General features: G+C 43.0%; 1 protein-coding gene across 1 annotated transcript; it reads right to left on the reverse strand.

Moving 5' to 3' along the window:
* Window positions 1-1,307: 1,307 nt before the first annotated feature.
* On the reverse strand, window positions 1,308-4,147 carry ifitm5 (interferon induced transmembrane protein 5). Its single transcript, XM_023983242.2, has 3 exons — window positions 3,825-4,147; window positions 1,935-2,152; window positions 1,308-1,652 (listed from the first exon to the last, which is right to left on the reverse strand). The coding sequence occupies exons 1-3, from the start codon at window positions 4,029-4,031 to the stop codon at window positions 1,643-1,645; spliced, it is 435 nt and encodes a 144-aa protein (XP_023839010.1). The 5' UTR covers window positions 4,032-4,147; the 3' UTR covers window positions 1,308-1,642.
* Window positions 4,148-17,190: the final 13,043 nt, after the last annotated feature.

Consider the following 17,190-nt stretch of genomic DNA (forward strand, 5'->3'; position numbering starts at 1 on the left):
GTTCATCCACCAAAACAAGTATGATCCTTGGCCATAAAGGGTCAAACCTGTGGAAAGACTGAAGAGTTTGACAAGAGAGGAAAATAATAATCAGGTGGGTATAATCCTTAATCCTTAATAATCCTTAATACTGATTGGTTAAAAGTGCATTCCAGCCGGTGTCTATTCCACAAGTTACCACTGTCTAAATCTATGACATTAAAATGCCTATTTACTCTGTTCCATCTGACTGCGCAATCTACTGTCTCATCAGCCTAGGCAGGGAAGTTACAAACTTGATCTCCACGCATCTAGACATTATCTCACATTTCTTTCAGACCAACATTTAGTTTTCAACAGCGGAGATTTGTATAAACCTTACTGTCTGTCTCTCTGACATTTGAAACATTGTTTCACTATTCAAATTCGATCTCCGTTAATGAATGTGAAGGGGTCGGGAATCAATCGAGAGAGAGAGAGGCAGCGTTTCTCAGCCAGTCGAAATCATGAATCAGCTGGCATCATTTTTATTGATATATACGAATAAATGTCAATTAAAAAAAGGTAAAACGAAATGAAGTGCAGGTAGTTTGCAGTCTTTCCAGCTTCAGTTTGAAGTTATTGTGTTAGCTGTGTTGTTGGCTAGCTCCTCTGAACAACAGCGTCCTAACGAGAGAGCACATTTCTATACCAGGTGAAATCACGCCTCATTAGCTCATTGTTATGGATGTATACAAATAAATGTCACTAGAAAACAGCTTAAACAAATGTTATTCTGTCTGCACTGTTTGACGTGACCGTAAGTTAGCTGTAGTTGGCTAGCTAGCAAGCAAGGGGTAAGAACGTTGCCAGCCAGTATGGCTATGGAACATTTAGAACGAACGACTGGGTCGCGTCCATAGATACAGAACAAAAAGACTGAACAACTGGGTCGCGTCTCTGGCAACCAAACCAATAAAACGAACGACCAGCCGGCTTTGGTAGCAACCCTAGATTTTTTTTCTGTACTAAAAGGATGAAATAGTATAAACACATTTATCAAAATAACGTTTTTAATAAAAATAAGTCAATCATTATTTGAATATTTTGGTAACCCGTTGTAACAAACACCGGCTTCTCGGGCATTATCACTTATATGTCCCACCCACCCACACACTCAATTACTTCGAGGCCGGAATTCAACCATTTCATGTTGCACAATTTGCAACAATTTAATTTAGACACGGTTTTTCTTTTATTACTGACCTCAAAATTCTGCCTTTAATGTTGCAAATAAACCCATTGATGGGAAAGAATAATAATGCTGAAACAATTCAGTAGTACAAACCTTCTGTAGTTGTGACATTTTTTATTTTACTTTCTCACATTTGTTTTTCACAAAGGGGTCTAGAAATGGTCAAGATCCAATGCAGTGACAATGATACTAGCCTTTAGCGAACAATACAGCTACCAATAAAAAATAACAGCAATAATAATATAATAGTACATTAGAACAACAATTAGTCAAAGTGACCCATGATGTAAAGAGGTCATTAGTCCGTTGTCAGGTGGTTGTTGGGTGGCTTTTAGGGAAGCATCCACCAGTCTCCATCCACCATCTTCTCCTTTAATTCTCTACATCTATCATTCTGTTCTTCGATATCTTCTGTCCACTAACCAGCCTTCAATGTACGCTAAATCGCCCCAAAAACATTAAATATTTAATTGACAGGTGGCACATAATCCCCGTACCCCAAAAAAGTTTACAATAGCCTACTACAGCTCACGATCGACTGTCATGCAACACATTTTAAAAGTGCGTTGTTTAAATCCGCATAAATAACCCTCACGTTTTCAGATAAACCCTGCTCCAAGTTCTATGAGCAATACAGCCTTTCTGTGTGTATTTCAACACTGTTTAACAGGCAGAGTATATAACCCTCTACGTATGTTTCTCTACATCTGTCTCTCTCTACCTGCTGAAGAGTTTCATGAAGCTCTGGAAGCCGTCCTCTCCAAAGAAGTCGAAGGAGCCCTGTGAGGTGCCCAGGTGAACCAGCAGCAGCACCAGCAGCACCACCACCAACAGGGGCACCAGCAGGTTCCAGCCTGCCGCCAGGATGTTGTACCACTTGGCCTTGTCCGAGCACTCCTGGGCCAGCTGCAAGTTCCCCTGGGTCTTCTGGTCCCTGGCCTGGACGGGAGAGAGGAGCAAATGTTAAAAGCAATGTAAGCGCTTTAATGTAAGTGCTACCCTGAGTTTATTTCATTGAATTGAGAGAGAGCGTGAGATAGAGAGCGAGAAAGTAGATTTTATTGACGGGGCTTAAATTAGGAGAGGCCTCTGGTGTTGGTTCTCTAATGTTATCATCATGAAAGGTTTTAGGATGTTTTTTTCAATCTCTGGATACGGTTCAAATGAAAGTATGTAATAATGACACGGGTAATATATTCATTAAAATGCGCTCAAAAACACGGAACATAACAAAAATAAAGCGCGTAAAAATACACCACAGCAACATAAAACAAATTAAAACAAATATGTATTTTTTTCTTCATATTTAGATCTGTGTCCATATTGTCCATGTGTTTCTAGTGGATAGACTATATGGTTCAAAAAGTGGATGGACTATATGGTTCAAGAGAAAATAGCGTACGTTAATGAAAAAAAGCATTCATTAACAATGTCCGTTTTTTTCTGCAACACTTCCAGCTATTGACTTTTTTCACGACTGCCACCAGTTTGCCGACAAAAGCATATACAACAAAGACATATTGACATAGTAAAATAAAATAAAATGTGTAAAAATATATATAAATCATATTTAATACTGAAACCCTCATATTAAACACCAACGGTATTCACTAAGTTTATGGGTTACATTCAGGATAATGTTTTACAACTTTGTCATTCTATTTTTGTAATCATATTTTATATTACATTTCATGAAATCCTTGAAAGTTTCCAAAATTACAGTAGTTTACTGGTAAGCGTTGAAAGTTACCAGTAATATACCCTTCCTTTTCAACCTACACAGGCCCACCATGTAGGTCTTATGACCAGGTTAATGCACCTGTATTTCTTGACGAATACACTGTTTGAAGTCTGCCCTGCTTAAGTTAGTAATTGTACTGGTAAAACATTGGTCTAAGACATTTGGCATATTTCTGGCCACTAATAACATATCTGGTTTATTTGGAGAAACATTCAGTCGGCTTTAGACACTGATTTTAGGTCAGTTTTTCTCCCCCAAATAGTTAGGTTTAGAGTTGGAATTGGATGGCAAACTGATCCTAGATCTGTGTCTACATTCACATTCTCTCTCGTATGGTACCCCTTCTACCATGCTAGTCTTTAATCTCCCATCAGCACTTGCCTATTAGTAAGATGCCAATTACGCCAGTTTTAAACTCTTCAGTCAGGCTGCCGGTGGCGGTGCCAATCTCTAATTTGGGCTCTGTTTCATTACAGGGGAAGTGATTTTGGGCCACTGTGCCATTCCCAGTCCACATCCCCCATTCCTGTGGTGCAGGACACACGGACTCCCTCATCTAGTTTGGCTTACGGAGAAGCCTTAGACAGCACATGAATCTTACAGGAGACTCAATATTACTACAGTTACATAGTACTGTATGGCAGCTGTAAACGTGGACTTTAAACGGATGCAATTTAACACTCATTATTTGTGTTCAACTTATGCTGGCTGTTCAACCTATCTCTGTGTTGCTTCTATTTTAGCTAACAATATAACAGCTACAACATAATCATTAGTGAGACAGGTTTAAATAGAGACTTGGGGAAAGAGAGAGAGAGAGAGAGAGACATGGGGAAAGTGAGAGAGACATATACCTTGTAAAGAACTCACCTTAATTGAGTAGATAAGAGCCATGAATCCCAGACAGCAGAAGTTGACATATAGGGTGTTGCACAGGGACCAGACTAGGTAGTCACTGGGTGGCTTCTTGCCTGCCGTGCCCATATTCACCACAGTGGAGCCCGCCGGCTTGCGGGCCGACTTGCAGCTGGTGAGAGGGGTGCAGTCGGACGGGTAGTTGTATGTGTGGTTGTCCATCCTTTTGGCTTCTTCAATTCTTGTTGTCTGGTCCTGAATGTCCTTGATTTGTTGAAAAGAAGCTGGCTAATTCTGTGACCTGCCTTGCTCTGCTTAGATGGCGTCTCCTAGTGTGTCATGGCTCCTGTGTGGGGCTTTTATGCCCCTGTGGAGGGTGGTGACAGTGAGAGGGCGCGTTGGGCAGGGACCTGTAGGCCTGTCATTATGTGGTCGGGCCTCTGGGACAGACCAAGGGATAAGAGAGAGCGAACAGAGAGAAGGAAAGACTGAAACAGACAGACAGACAGAGAGCGAGAGAGAGAACGAGAGAGAGGAAGGGAGAGAGAGAGAGAGAGAGAGAGAAACCAGTTTGTTGAATTCAGATCAGGGGTCTCTAATTGGATAGATAGGTGTGCAGGCTTTTGTTCCAGCACTAACACACCTGATTCAACTACTGTAATCATGGTCCAGATTGAAGACAGTGAATAGTTGATTATTTGACAGGTTTGTTAGGTCTGGGCTCGCTCGCTCAAACTGTCACAAAGAGCTGCCTGGGGTTGAGTTGGCGATCCCGTGTTTAGAGAGACTAGTTACTATAGAGTTGGATCCCTAGCTAGCTGAAGTCATTACAGTGACTAATACACACTTTCTGCTGTCCTCAGTGTGAGCATTGTTTAACCCTATTCAGGATGGTACTTGTACACTTAAATTATCATTTCAACTAGAGCTGGATTATGTAAAGCATTTGTAGCCAAACATGTATATACAGTGCATTTGGAAAGTATTCAGACTACCTGACTTTTTCCACATTTTGTTACATTACAGCCTTATTCTAAAAGGGATTAAATAAAACATTTTCCTCATCAATCTACACACATTACCCCATAATAACAAAGTGAAAAAGGTTTTTAGAATTTTTAGCAAATGCATTAAAAATCTAAAACAGAAATACCTTATTTACATAAGTATTCAGACCTTTTGCTATGTGACTCGAAATTCAGCTCAGGTGCATCCTGTTTCCCTTGATCATCCTTCAGATGTTTCTACAACTTGATTGAAGGCCACCTGTGGTAAATTCAACTGATTGAACATAATTTGGAAAGGCACACGCCTGTCTATATAAGGTTCCACAGTTGGCAGTGCATGTCAGAGCAAAAAAACTAATAAATAGTTTGTAGAGGTTGAAAAGGTTTGGCATGGGCCCTCAAATCCTCAAAAAGTTATACAGCTGCACCATTGACAGCATTTTGACTGGCTGCATCACTGCTTGGTATGGTAACAACACCGCCCTTGATCGCATGGCGCTACAGAGAGTGGTGCTGTTAGCATACCAAGCAGTCAATATGCTATAAATTGTTAGACTTCAGACACCCAAGCCATAAACTGTTCTTTCTACTTCTGCACGGCAAGCGGTACCAATGCATCAAGTCTGACACCAACAGCCTCCTGAACAGCTTCAACCACAAAGCTATAAGACTGCTAAAAAGCTAACAAAATGGCTACACGGACTATCTGAGTTGACCCTTGTATTTTATTTTTACACTGTCTCTATGCACACTCACAGGACTTTACATACTCATGCACACTGACACTCCAACAAACACAAACACACACTTAATTTGCTCACACACACATAACATCACTTGGTTAAGCTTTCAAAGTGTCCGTAGAGTTTTTTTACTCTGAGAATTAGATCCTAACACAATGTACTTGTGCCATTAAAACTTGAAACAGTGCTGCTCCCTACTGGGGAACCATGGCAGTGTCAAACGGAAGTTGACTATCGGTCATCTGAACTGAGACGAGAGCGCCCTCCTCTGGCCTATTGTCTACTGTACCCGATGAATATCTAAAGAACATCAGTCTACAGCACATATCGGTACAGCTTTGGTCGTCTTAAAAAGATAAAACGTCTTGTTGAAATCATCTGTTTAAAACCAAAAAATGTCAGGGCAACGCTTCGAGTTGTACTTTTTATGTACAGTATTTTTATTAACAGATAATATAAAAGAAAATATCAGAATAATAGAAAGGTCAAATGATCATACAGGTGCAAAAGCAGCAAGAGTGATGGGAAAACATTGTAATTACAGGCACTTTGTTCAAGCGGCCAAGTTCATTTAAGACGTGACATGGAGCATCAATTTGCTCAGTGGTCATACATAGGCTACATACAAACACACACACACACAACACACACACACACACACACACACACACACACACACACACACACACACACACACACACATAGTGTTGCACAGAATACCGAAATGTCTGTACTTTTTCGATACTAGACCATGAAAAACGGTTCAGTTCTAAATTTGCTCTTACTTTCGGTACTTCTGTCAAATGTGTCTCACGGATCAACTCTGTCCACCAGCGCAACCAGTCCACTTATAGCAGGAAATAATGTGACACGGCATATAGAAATGTTGAAACCGTTAATTACTGTCCCATACGGAAACGTTATATATGGGCATATATCGTGGAAACATATATGCATATATATACTTAGATGTATTGTTAAAATATACAATAATTGGCCAGTTTCATATAAGTGTCACGGCCGTTGAAAGAATTGGACCAAGCTGCAGCGTGGTCAGCATACATTTTCTTTTATTTAACAATGACGCCGACAAAACCAACAAACAACCCAAAAACAAACCGTGAAGCTAAAGGCTAAGTGCCATAAACAAAGTCAACCTCCCACAGGTGGGAAAAAGGGCTACCTAAGTATGGTTCTCAATCAGAGACAACGATAGACAGCTGTCACTGATTGAGAACCATACCCGGCCAAAACATAGAAAAATAAATCATAGAACATTGAATACCCACCCCAAATCACACCCTGACCAAACCAAATAGAGACATAAAAAGGATCTCTAAGGTCAGGGCGTGACAATAAGTGAAATATTTCTAACTTATATACACAAATGTATATGTACAAATGTATAATACTTACGCTACCGGTCAAAAGTTTTAGAACACCTACTCATTCGAAGGGTTTTTCATTTTTTAAATAATTTTCTACATTGTAGAATAATAGTGAAGACATCAAAACTATGAAATAACACATATGGAATCATATAGTAACCAAAAAAGTSTCAAACAAATCAAAATATATTTTATATTTGAGATTCTTCAAATAGCCACCCTTTGCCTTGATCACAGCTTTGCACACTCTTGGCATTCTCTCAACCAGCTTCATGAGGCAGTCACCTGGAATGCATTGCAAATAACAGGTGTGCCTTCCTAAAAGTTAATTTGTGGAGTTTCTTTCCTTTTTAATGCGTTTGAGCCAATCAGTTGCGTTATGACAAGGTAGGGGGGTATACAGAAGATAGCCTTATTTGGTAAAAGACCAAGTCCATAATATTATGGCAAGAACAGCTCAAATAAGCAAAGAGCAAATCATTACTTTAAGAAATAAAGGTCAGTCAATACAGAACATTTCAAGAACTTTGAAAGTTTCTTCAAGTGCAGTCGCAAAAACCATCAAGCGCTATGATGAAACTGGCTCTCATGAGGACCGCCATAGGAATGGAAGACCCTGAGTTACCTCTTCTGCAGAGGATAAGTTCATTAGAGTTACCAGCCTCGTAAATTGCAAGCCAAATAAATGCTTCACAGAGTTCAAGTAACAGACACATCTCAACATCAACTGTTCAGAGGACACTGTGTGAATCAGGTCTTCATGGTCAAATTGCTGCAAAGAAACCACTACTAAAGGACACCAATAAGAAGAAGAGACTTGCTTGCGCCAAGAAACACGAGCAAAGGACATTAGACTGGTGGAAATTTGTCCTTTGGTCTGGAGTCCAAATAAGAGATTTTTGGTTCCAACTGCCGTGTCTTTGTGAGACGCGGCGTGGGTGAGGGGATGATCTCTGCATGTGTATTTCCCACCGTAAAGCATGGTGGAGGAGGTGTTATGGTGTGGGGTTGCTTTGCTGGTGACACTGTCTGTTATTTATTTAGAATTCAAGGCACACTTAACCAACATGGCTACCACAACATTCTGCAGCGATACGCCATCCCATCTGGTTTGGCCTTAATGTGACTATCATTTGTTTTTCAACAGGACAATGACCCAACACACCTTCAGGCTGTGCAAGGGCAATTGTACCAAGAAGGAGAGTGATGGAGTGCTGCATCAGATTACCTGGCCTCCACAATCCCCTGACCACAACCAAACTGATGGTTTGGAAAAGCAGCCAACAAGTGCTCAGCATATGTGGGAACTCCTTCAAGACTGTTGGTAAAGCATTCCAGGTGAAGCTGGTTGAGTGAATGCAAAGCTGTCATGAAGGTAAAGGGTGGCTATTTGAAGAATCTCAAATATAAAATAGATTTGTTTTTAGTTACTACATGATTCCATATGTGTTATTTTATCATTTTGATGTCTTGACTATTAATCTACAATGTAGAAAATTGTAAAAATAAAAACATAAACCTTGAATGAGTATGTTGTTCTAAAACTTTTGACCAGTAGTGTATTTGCTCATATATGTAACACATGTAGTATTAGAATGTTTATTACATACATTATACAGTACGTCCCTTATATCTCATAATACAGTACCAGTCAAAAGTTTGGGCACACCTACTCAATCAAGTGTTTTTCTTTATTTTCTACATTGTAGAATAATAGTGAAGACATCAAAAGTATGAAATAACACATATGGAATCATGAAAATAGTAAAAAATTAAGAAAAACCCTGGAATGAGTAGGTGTATCTAAACTTTTGACCCGACAAGGCCAACATCCCCGTTATTTGCCAGAGGAAGAAACACAGGTACAGAGGACAAAGAGCCGGATGCCTCGTCAGGACCTGGAAAAGGCGAGTGGGAAAGCTGACGTAACTGTCAATACTACTCGCCAACGTGCAATAATTGGACAATGAATTAGATGAGGTACGATCATGAATATCCTACCAACGGGACATCAAAAACTGTAAAATCCTATGTTATATTTAAAAACTGTAAAATCCTACGGATATTCAGCTAGCGGGATATACGCTACACCGGCAAGATAGAACAGCACGCTCCTCCGGTAAGACGAGGGGGGGGGGGCGGTCTGTGCATATTTGTAAACAACAGCTGGTACACGAAATCTAAGGAAGTCTCTAGATTTTGCTCGCCTGAAGTAGAGTATATTGTGATAAATTCCAGGCCACACTACTTGGCTAGAGAGTTATCAGATATACTTTTCGTGGTTGTTTATTTACCACCACAGACAGATGCTGGCACTAAGACCGCACTCAAATCAAATCAAATCAAATCAAATTTTATTAGTCACATACACATGGTTAGCAGATGTTAATGCGAGTGTAGCGAAATGCTTGTGCTTCTAGTTCCGACAATGCAGTAATAACCAACAGTAATCTAACCTAACAATTCCACGCTACTACCTTACACACACACACAAGTGTGAAGGGATAAAGAATATGTACATAAAGATATATGGATGAGTGGTGGTACAGAACGGCATGGCAGAATCAGTAGATGGTATAGAGTACGGTATATACATATGAGATGAGTACTGTAGGGTATGTAAACATAAAGTGGCATAGTTTAAAGTGGCTAGTGGTACATGTATTGCATAAAGATGCAAGATGCAGTAGATATTAGAGTACAGTATATACATATGAGATGGGTAATGTAGGTATGTAAACATTGTATTAAGTGGCATTGCTTAAATGGCTAGTGGTACATTTTACATAATTTCCATCAATTCCCATTTTTAAAGTGGCTGGAGTTGAGTCAGTATGTTGGCAGCGGCCGCTAAATGTTAGTGGTGGCTGTTTAACAGTCTGATGGCCTTGAGATAGAAGCTGTTTTTCAGTCTCTCGGTCCCTGCTTTGATGCACCTGTACTGACCTCGCCTTCTGGATGATAGCGGGGTGAACAGGCAGTGGCTTGGGTGGTTGTTGTCCTTGATGATCTTTATGGCCTTCCTGTGACATCGGGTGGTGTAGGTGTCCTGGAGGGCAGGTAGTTTGCCCCTGGTGATGCGTTCTGCAGACCTCACTACCCTCTGGAGAGCCTTACGGTTGTGGCGGAGCAGTTGCCGTACCAGGCGGTGATACAGCCCGACAGGATGCTCTCGATTGTGCATCTGTAGAAGTTTGTGAGTGCTTTTGGTGACAAGCCGAATTTCTTCAGCCTCCTGAGGTTGAAGAGCGCTGCTGCGCCTTCTTCACAACCTGCTTGTGTGGGTGGACCAATTCAGTGTCCGTGATGTGTACACCGAGGAACTTAAAACTTTCCACCTTCTCCACTACTGACCCGTCGATGTGGATAGGGGGGTGCTCCCTCTGCTGTTTCCTGAAGTCCACAACATCTCCCTTGTGTTTTGTTGACGTTGAGTATGAGGTTTATTTCCTGACACCACACTCCGAGGCCCTCACCTCCTCCCTGTAGGCCGTCTCGTCGTTGTTGGTGATCAAGCCTACCACTGTAGTGTCATCCGCAAACTTGATGATCGAGTTGGAGGCGTGCATGGCCACGCAGTCGTGGGTGAACAGGAGTACAGGAGAGGGCTCAGAACGCACCCTTGTGGGGCCCCAGTGTTGAGGATCAGGGGGTGGAGATGTTGTTACCTACCCTCACCACCTGGGGCGGCCCGTCAGGAAGTCCAGGACCCAGTTGCACAGGGCGGGGTCGAGACCCAGGGTCTCGAGCTTGATGACGAGTTTGGAGGGTACTATGGTGTAAATGCTGAGCTGTAATCGATGAACAGCATTCTCACATGGTATTCCTCTTGTCCAGATGGTTAGGGCAGTGTGCAGTGTGGTTGCGATTGCGTCGTCTGTGGACCTATTGGGTCGGTAAGCAAATTGGAGTGGGGTCTAGGGTGTCCGGTAGGGTGGAGGTGATATGGTCCTTGACTAGTCTCTCAAAGCACTTCATGATGACGGAAGTGAGTGCTACGGCGCGATAGTCGTTTTGCTCAGTTACCTTAGCTTTCTTGGGAACAGGAACAATGGTGGCCCTCTTGAAGCATGTGGGAACAGCAGACTGGATAAGGATTGATTGAATATGTCCGTAAACACACCAGCCAGCTGGTCTGCGCATGCTCTGAGGACGCGGCTGGGAATGCCGTCTGGGCCTGCAGCCTTGCGAGGGTTAACACGTTTAAATGTTTTACTCACCTCGGCTGCAGTGAAGGAGACCCGCAGGTTTTGGTAGGGGCCGTGGTCAGTGGCACTGTATTGTCCTCAACGGGCAAAAAATTGTTTAGCCTGTCTGGGAGCAAGACATCCTGGTCCTCGACGGGGCTGGTTTTCTTTTTGTAATCCGTGATTGACTGTAGACCCTGCCACATACCTCTTGTGTCTGAGCTGTTGAATTTCGACTCGATTTTGTCTCTGTACTGAGACTTAGCCTGTTTGATTGCCTTGCGGAGAGAATAGCTACACTGTTTGTATTCGGTCATGCTTCCGGTCACCTTGCCCTGGTTAAAAGCAGTGGTTCGCGCTTTCAGTTTCACGCGAATGCTGCCGTCAATCCACGGTTTCTGGTTTGGGAATGTTTTTATCGTTGCTGTGGGTACGACATCGTCAATGCACTTCCTAATGAACTCGCTCACCGAATCAGCATATTCGTCATATTGTTGTTGGACGCGATGCGGAACATATTCCAATCCGCGTGATCGAAGCAGCTTGAGCGTGGTTCAGATTGGTCGACCAGCGTTGAACAGACCTGAGCGCGGGAGCTTGTTGTTTGAGTTTCTGTTTGTAGGCAGGAATCAACAAAATGGAGTCGTGGTCAGCTTTTCCGAAAGGGGGGCGGGGGAGGGCCTTGTAAGCGTCGCGGAAATTAGTGTAGCAATGGTCCAGTGTTTTCCAGCCCTGGTAGCACAATCGATATTGCTGATAGAATTTAGGGAGTTTTGTTTTTAGATTAGCCTTGTTAAAATCCCCAGCTACGATGAATGCAGCCTCAGTGTGTGGTTTCCAGTTTACAAAGAGTCAGATAAAGTTCGTTCAGGGCCATCGATGTGGTCTGCTTGGGGGGAATGTATACGGCTGTGATTATGATTGACGAGAATTCCCTTGGTAGATAATGCGGTCGACATTTGATTGTGAGGATTCTAGATCAGGTGAACAGAACGACTTGAGTTCTTGTGTGTTATTATGATGGTCACACCACTTCTCGTTAATCATAAGGCATACCCCCCCGCCCCTCTTCTTACCGGAAAGATGTTTGTTTCTGTCGGCGCGATGCATGGAGAAACCAGCTGGCTGCACCGACTCCGTTAGCGTCCCTTGAGTTAGCCATGTTTCCGTGAAGCAGCAACGTTGCAATCCCTGATGTCTCTCTGGAATGCTACCCGTGCTCGGATTTCATCAACCTTATGTCAAGAGACTGGACATTGCGAGTAGTATGCTAGGGAGTGGAGCGCGATGTGCCCGTCTCCGAAGCCTGACCACGAGACCGCCACGTTTCCCCTTTTTCGGCGTCGCCCAGGGTCGCCGGCTGGGATCAGATCCACTGTATTGTGTGGAAGGCAAAACACTGGATCCGTTTCGGAAAGTCATATTCCTGGTAGGAACGATGGTGAGTTGACGTTAATCGTATATTCAGTAGTTCCTCCCGACTGTATGTAATGAAACCTAAGATTACCCGCGGGTACCGATGTAAGAAATAACACGTAAAAAAACAAAATAGCCATATTTTCCAAGGAACGCGAAGCGAGGCTGCCATCTCTATCGGCGCCGGAAGTAGTTCCTTATACAACTCAGTCAGCTGTATAAGGAAATAAGCAAACAGGAAACCACTCACCCAGAGGCGGCGCTCCTAGTGGCCGGAGACTTTAATGCAGGGAAACTTAAATCAGTTCTCCCAAATTTCTATCAACATGTTAAATGTGCAACAAAGGGAAAAAATCAAGATCACCTGTACTCCACACACAGAGACGCGTACAAAAGCTCTCCCTCGCCATCCATTTGGTAAATCCGATCACAACTCTATCCTCCTGATTCCTCTTATAAGCAAAAATTAAAGCAGGAAGCACCAGTGACTCGGTCTATAAAAAAGTGGTCAGATGAAGCAGATGCTAAACTACAGGACTGTTTTGCTATCACAGATTGGAACATGTTCCAGGATTCTTCCGATGGCATTGAGGAGTACACCACATCAGTCACTGGCTTTATCAATAAGTGCATCGAGGACGTGGATTACAGGCAACATTCGCACTGAGCTGAAGGTTGCGGAACTCTAACCCGGAAGCTTACAAGAAATCCTGCTATGCCCTGCGGCGAACCATCAAACAGCCAAAGCGTCAATACAGGGCTAAGATCGAATCATACTACACCGGCTCCGACGCTCGTCTTATGTGGCAGGGCTTGCAAACTATTACAGACTACAAAGGGAAGCACAGCCGCGAGCTGCCCAGTGACACGAGCCTACCAGATGAGCTAAATAACTTCTATGATCGCTTCGAGGCAAGCAACACTGAGGCATGCATGAGATCATCAGCTGTTCCGGACGACTGTGTGATCACGCTCTCCGTAGCCGACGTGAGTAAGACCTTTAAACAGGTCAACATACACAAGGCTGCGGGGCCAGACGGATTGCCAGGATGTGTGCTCCGGGCATGTGCTGATCAACTGGCAGGTGTCTTCACTGACATTTTCAACATGTCCCTGATTGAGTCTGTAATACCAACATGTTTCAAGCAGACCACCATAAATGCCTAAATGACTACAGACCCGTAGCACTCACGTCCGTAGCAATGAAGTGCTTTGAAAGGTTGGTAATGGCTCACATCAACACCATTATCCCAGAAACCCTAGACCCACTCCAATTTGCATACCGCCCAAACAGATCCACAGATGATGCAATCTCTATTGCACTCCACACTGCCCTTTCGCACCTGGACAAAATGAACACTTATGTGAAAATGCTATTCATTGACTACAGCTTAGCGTTCAACACCATAGTACTCTCAAAGCTCATCACTAAGCTAAGGATCCTGGGACTAAACACCTCCCTCTGCAACTGGATTCTGGACTTCCTGACGGGCTGCCCCCAGGTGGTGAGGGTAGGTAGCAACACATCTGCCACGCTGATCCTCAACACTGGAACTCCCCAAGGGTGTGTGCTCAGTCCCCTCCTGTACTCCTTGTTCACCCACGACTGCATGGCCAGGCACGACTCCAACACCATCATTACGTTTGCAGACGACACAACAGTGATCACCGACAACGACGAGAGCCTATAGGGAGGAGGTCAGAGACCTGGCCCGGTGGTGCCAAAATAACAACCTATCCCTCAATGTAATCAAGACTAAGGAGATAATTGTGGACTACAGGAAAAGGAGTACCAAGCACACCCCCATTCTCATCGACGGGGCTGCAGTGGAGCAGGTTGAGAGCTTCAAGTTCCTTGGTATCCACATCAACAACAAACTAGAATGGTCCAAACACACCAAGACAGTCGTGAAGAGGGCAAGACAAAGCCTATTCCCCCTCAGGAAACTAAAAAGATTTTGCATGGGTCCTGAGATCCTCAAAAGGTTCTACAGCTGCAACATCGAGAGCATCTTGGCTGGTTGCATCACTGCTTGGTACGGCAATTGCTCGGCCTCTGACCGCAAGGCACTACAGAGGCACTAGTGCGTACGGCCCAGTACATCACTGGGGCTAAGCTGCCTGCCATCCAGGACCTCTACACCAGGTGGTGTCAGAGGAAGGCCCTAAAAATTGTCAAAGACCCCAGCCACCCCAGTCATAGACTGTTCTCTCTACTACCGCATGGCAAGCGGTACCGGAGTGCCAAGTCTAGGACAAAAAGGCTTCTCAACAGTTTTTACTCCCAAGCCATAAGACTCCTGAACAGGTAATCAAATGGCTACCCGGACTATTTATATTGTGTATATCCAAATATAGGCATATACATGTTTCAGTATCCAGACGTAAATAGTAATGCTTTACCAATAATTAATGAATTTACTAACACCATCCTCATAAGTTATACTACACTTAACAAAAATATAAACGCAGCATGTAAAGTGTTGGTCCCATGTTTCATGAGCTGAAATAAAAGATCCCAGAAAGTTTCCATACGCACAGAAAGATTATTTCTCTCAAATGATGTGCATAAATTTGTTTACATCCCTGTTAGTGAGAATTTCTCCTTTGCCAAGATAATCCATCCACTTGACAGGTGTGGCATATCAAGAAGCTTATTAACCTCTACCGCTTCTCTCTCCTGGATCTGGGATCCTCCTCATCAAAAAAGCTGACTAGCATAGCCTAGCCTAACGGGACAGGGTTAAACATGATCATTAGACAGGTGCACCTTGTGCTGGGGACAATAAAAGACCACTCCAAAATGTGCAGGTTTGTCACACAACACAATGCCACAGATGTCTCAAGTTTTGAAGGAACGTGCAATTGGAATGCAGACTACAGGAATGTCCATCAGAGCTGTGGCCAGAGAATTGAATGTTAATTTCTCTACCATAAGCCGCCTCCAACATTATTTTAAAGAATTTGTCAGTACGTCCAATCGGCCTCACAACTGCAGACCGCATGTATGGCATCTCYTGGGCGAGCAGTTTTTTGATGTCAGAGTTGAGAACAGAATGTCCCATGGTGGCAGTGGGGTTATGGAATGAGTAGGCATAAGCTACGGACAACAGACACAATTGCATTTTATCAATGATAATTTGAATGCACAGAAATACAGTGATGAGATCCTGAGGCAAATTGTGCATATCTGTTTTCCCAGTAGTGAAATCCATAGATTAGGGCCTAATGAATTTATTTCAATTGACTGATTTCCTTATATGAACTGTAACTCAGTAAAATCTTTGAAATTGTTGCATGTTGTGTTTATATTTTTGTACAGTATATTAAAGATTCTCTGCACTGTAAACAAATGTAAGCTGCCTTTCAATAGGCTACTGCCGCCATCTACTGGCAGATTTTGCATTGCAATTGTGCAGTAATGCAACAACAACAATAAATTGCAGATTACTTAAGATTGTCGAGTTTTTAGCTGAAAGACAGAGCAAACAGATTTTATTTAGCTTTGTTCCAGATACTGTGTGAGGACCTGGCTCCTCTAGTTCCTCGCAGAGGTGGATCCATTGAAAATAGGGTGTTGGTCTCCCTGGGGCTGATGGTCAACCAGGAAAGGTTCAGGGGAGTGGCAGACAGCTCACGTTTACAAACATCTTTACCGGGAATGCTGGTTCTGTGCACGATGCCAGAGTGTACAAGACCAGCAACCTCAAGGCCCACCTGGTGACCAACCCACTACCCAAGCAATAACATCTGCTCTGGGATTCTGCGTACCCCCTGAGTGTGCACTTAATTGTCCCATTCAGAAACAATAGCCACCTTGAAGATGAACAAAAGCATTTCAACCAGGTCCACAGTTCGACACGTGGAGACATTGAGGGATCACAGAGGAAATACCAGAAGAGGCCACCATTGACCCCGTCCCTGCCTCAGACCTCCAAAGGGCAGCTGTTTGACAGGCAGCAATGCTGAAGAGGGACAACCTGACTAGAATTCTATAAGCTACAACACACATCTACACTCACACACATGTATACCCAACCACACACATGCACACACCCATCACTGACGTCCACCTAGCAAAATTAGTATAGTGCATAACCACATTTAATCAATAATTATTATTGGACTAGATGAGAAAAATGTTTGTGTGTTTAGCAAAACCACAGTTCAATGAAAAAGTTTACATTTTAATAAAAAATGTTCCAAAAAATGTGTTATTAACGATTTCAGTTAAACATACAAATCAAGGAAAATCTCAGGATAATTATTTATTAGTGTACAATTAAATAACCAAAATAGCCATGACAATTAGTTATTAATGATTTCAGTTAAACATGCAATCAAGCAAAGTCTCAGGACAATTATTTATTAGTGCACAGTTAAACAATAAATAAATAGATTTAGACTGCTGTTCTATGAAATTCTGGAGTGCAGTAGTGGACTGTTGAAGAATATTGTTCCTCTCAATCTGTGCTTGAAGTGTTTGTTTGAGGTGCAATGTTGTCCAGTTTCGCCTTCTTTTTAGGTTGTGTGCAGGGAGGGGTGTTGGCATGAGGGTTAAAAGGTGTTGTAGTAGAGGGTGAGAGGCTGTCAGTGTTACTGTAGCGTGCTGTGTGGAGGTGCTGGTTGAGTGACAGTGT

Source organism: Salvelinus sp. IW2-2015, linkage group LG4q.1:29, assembly GCF_002910315.2.
Source record: "Salvelinus sp. IW2-2015 linkage group LG4q.1:29, ASM291031v2, whole genome shotgun sequence".
Classification (NCBI taxonomy): Eukaryota; Metazoa; Chordata; class Actinopteri; order Salmoniformes; family Salmonidae; genus Salvelinus; species Salvelinus sp. IW2-2015.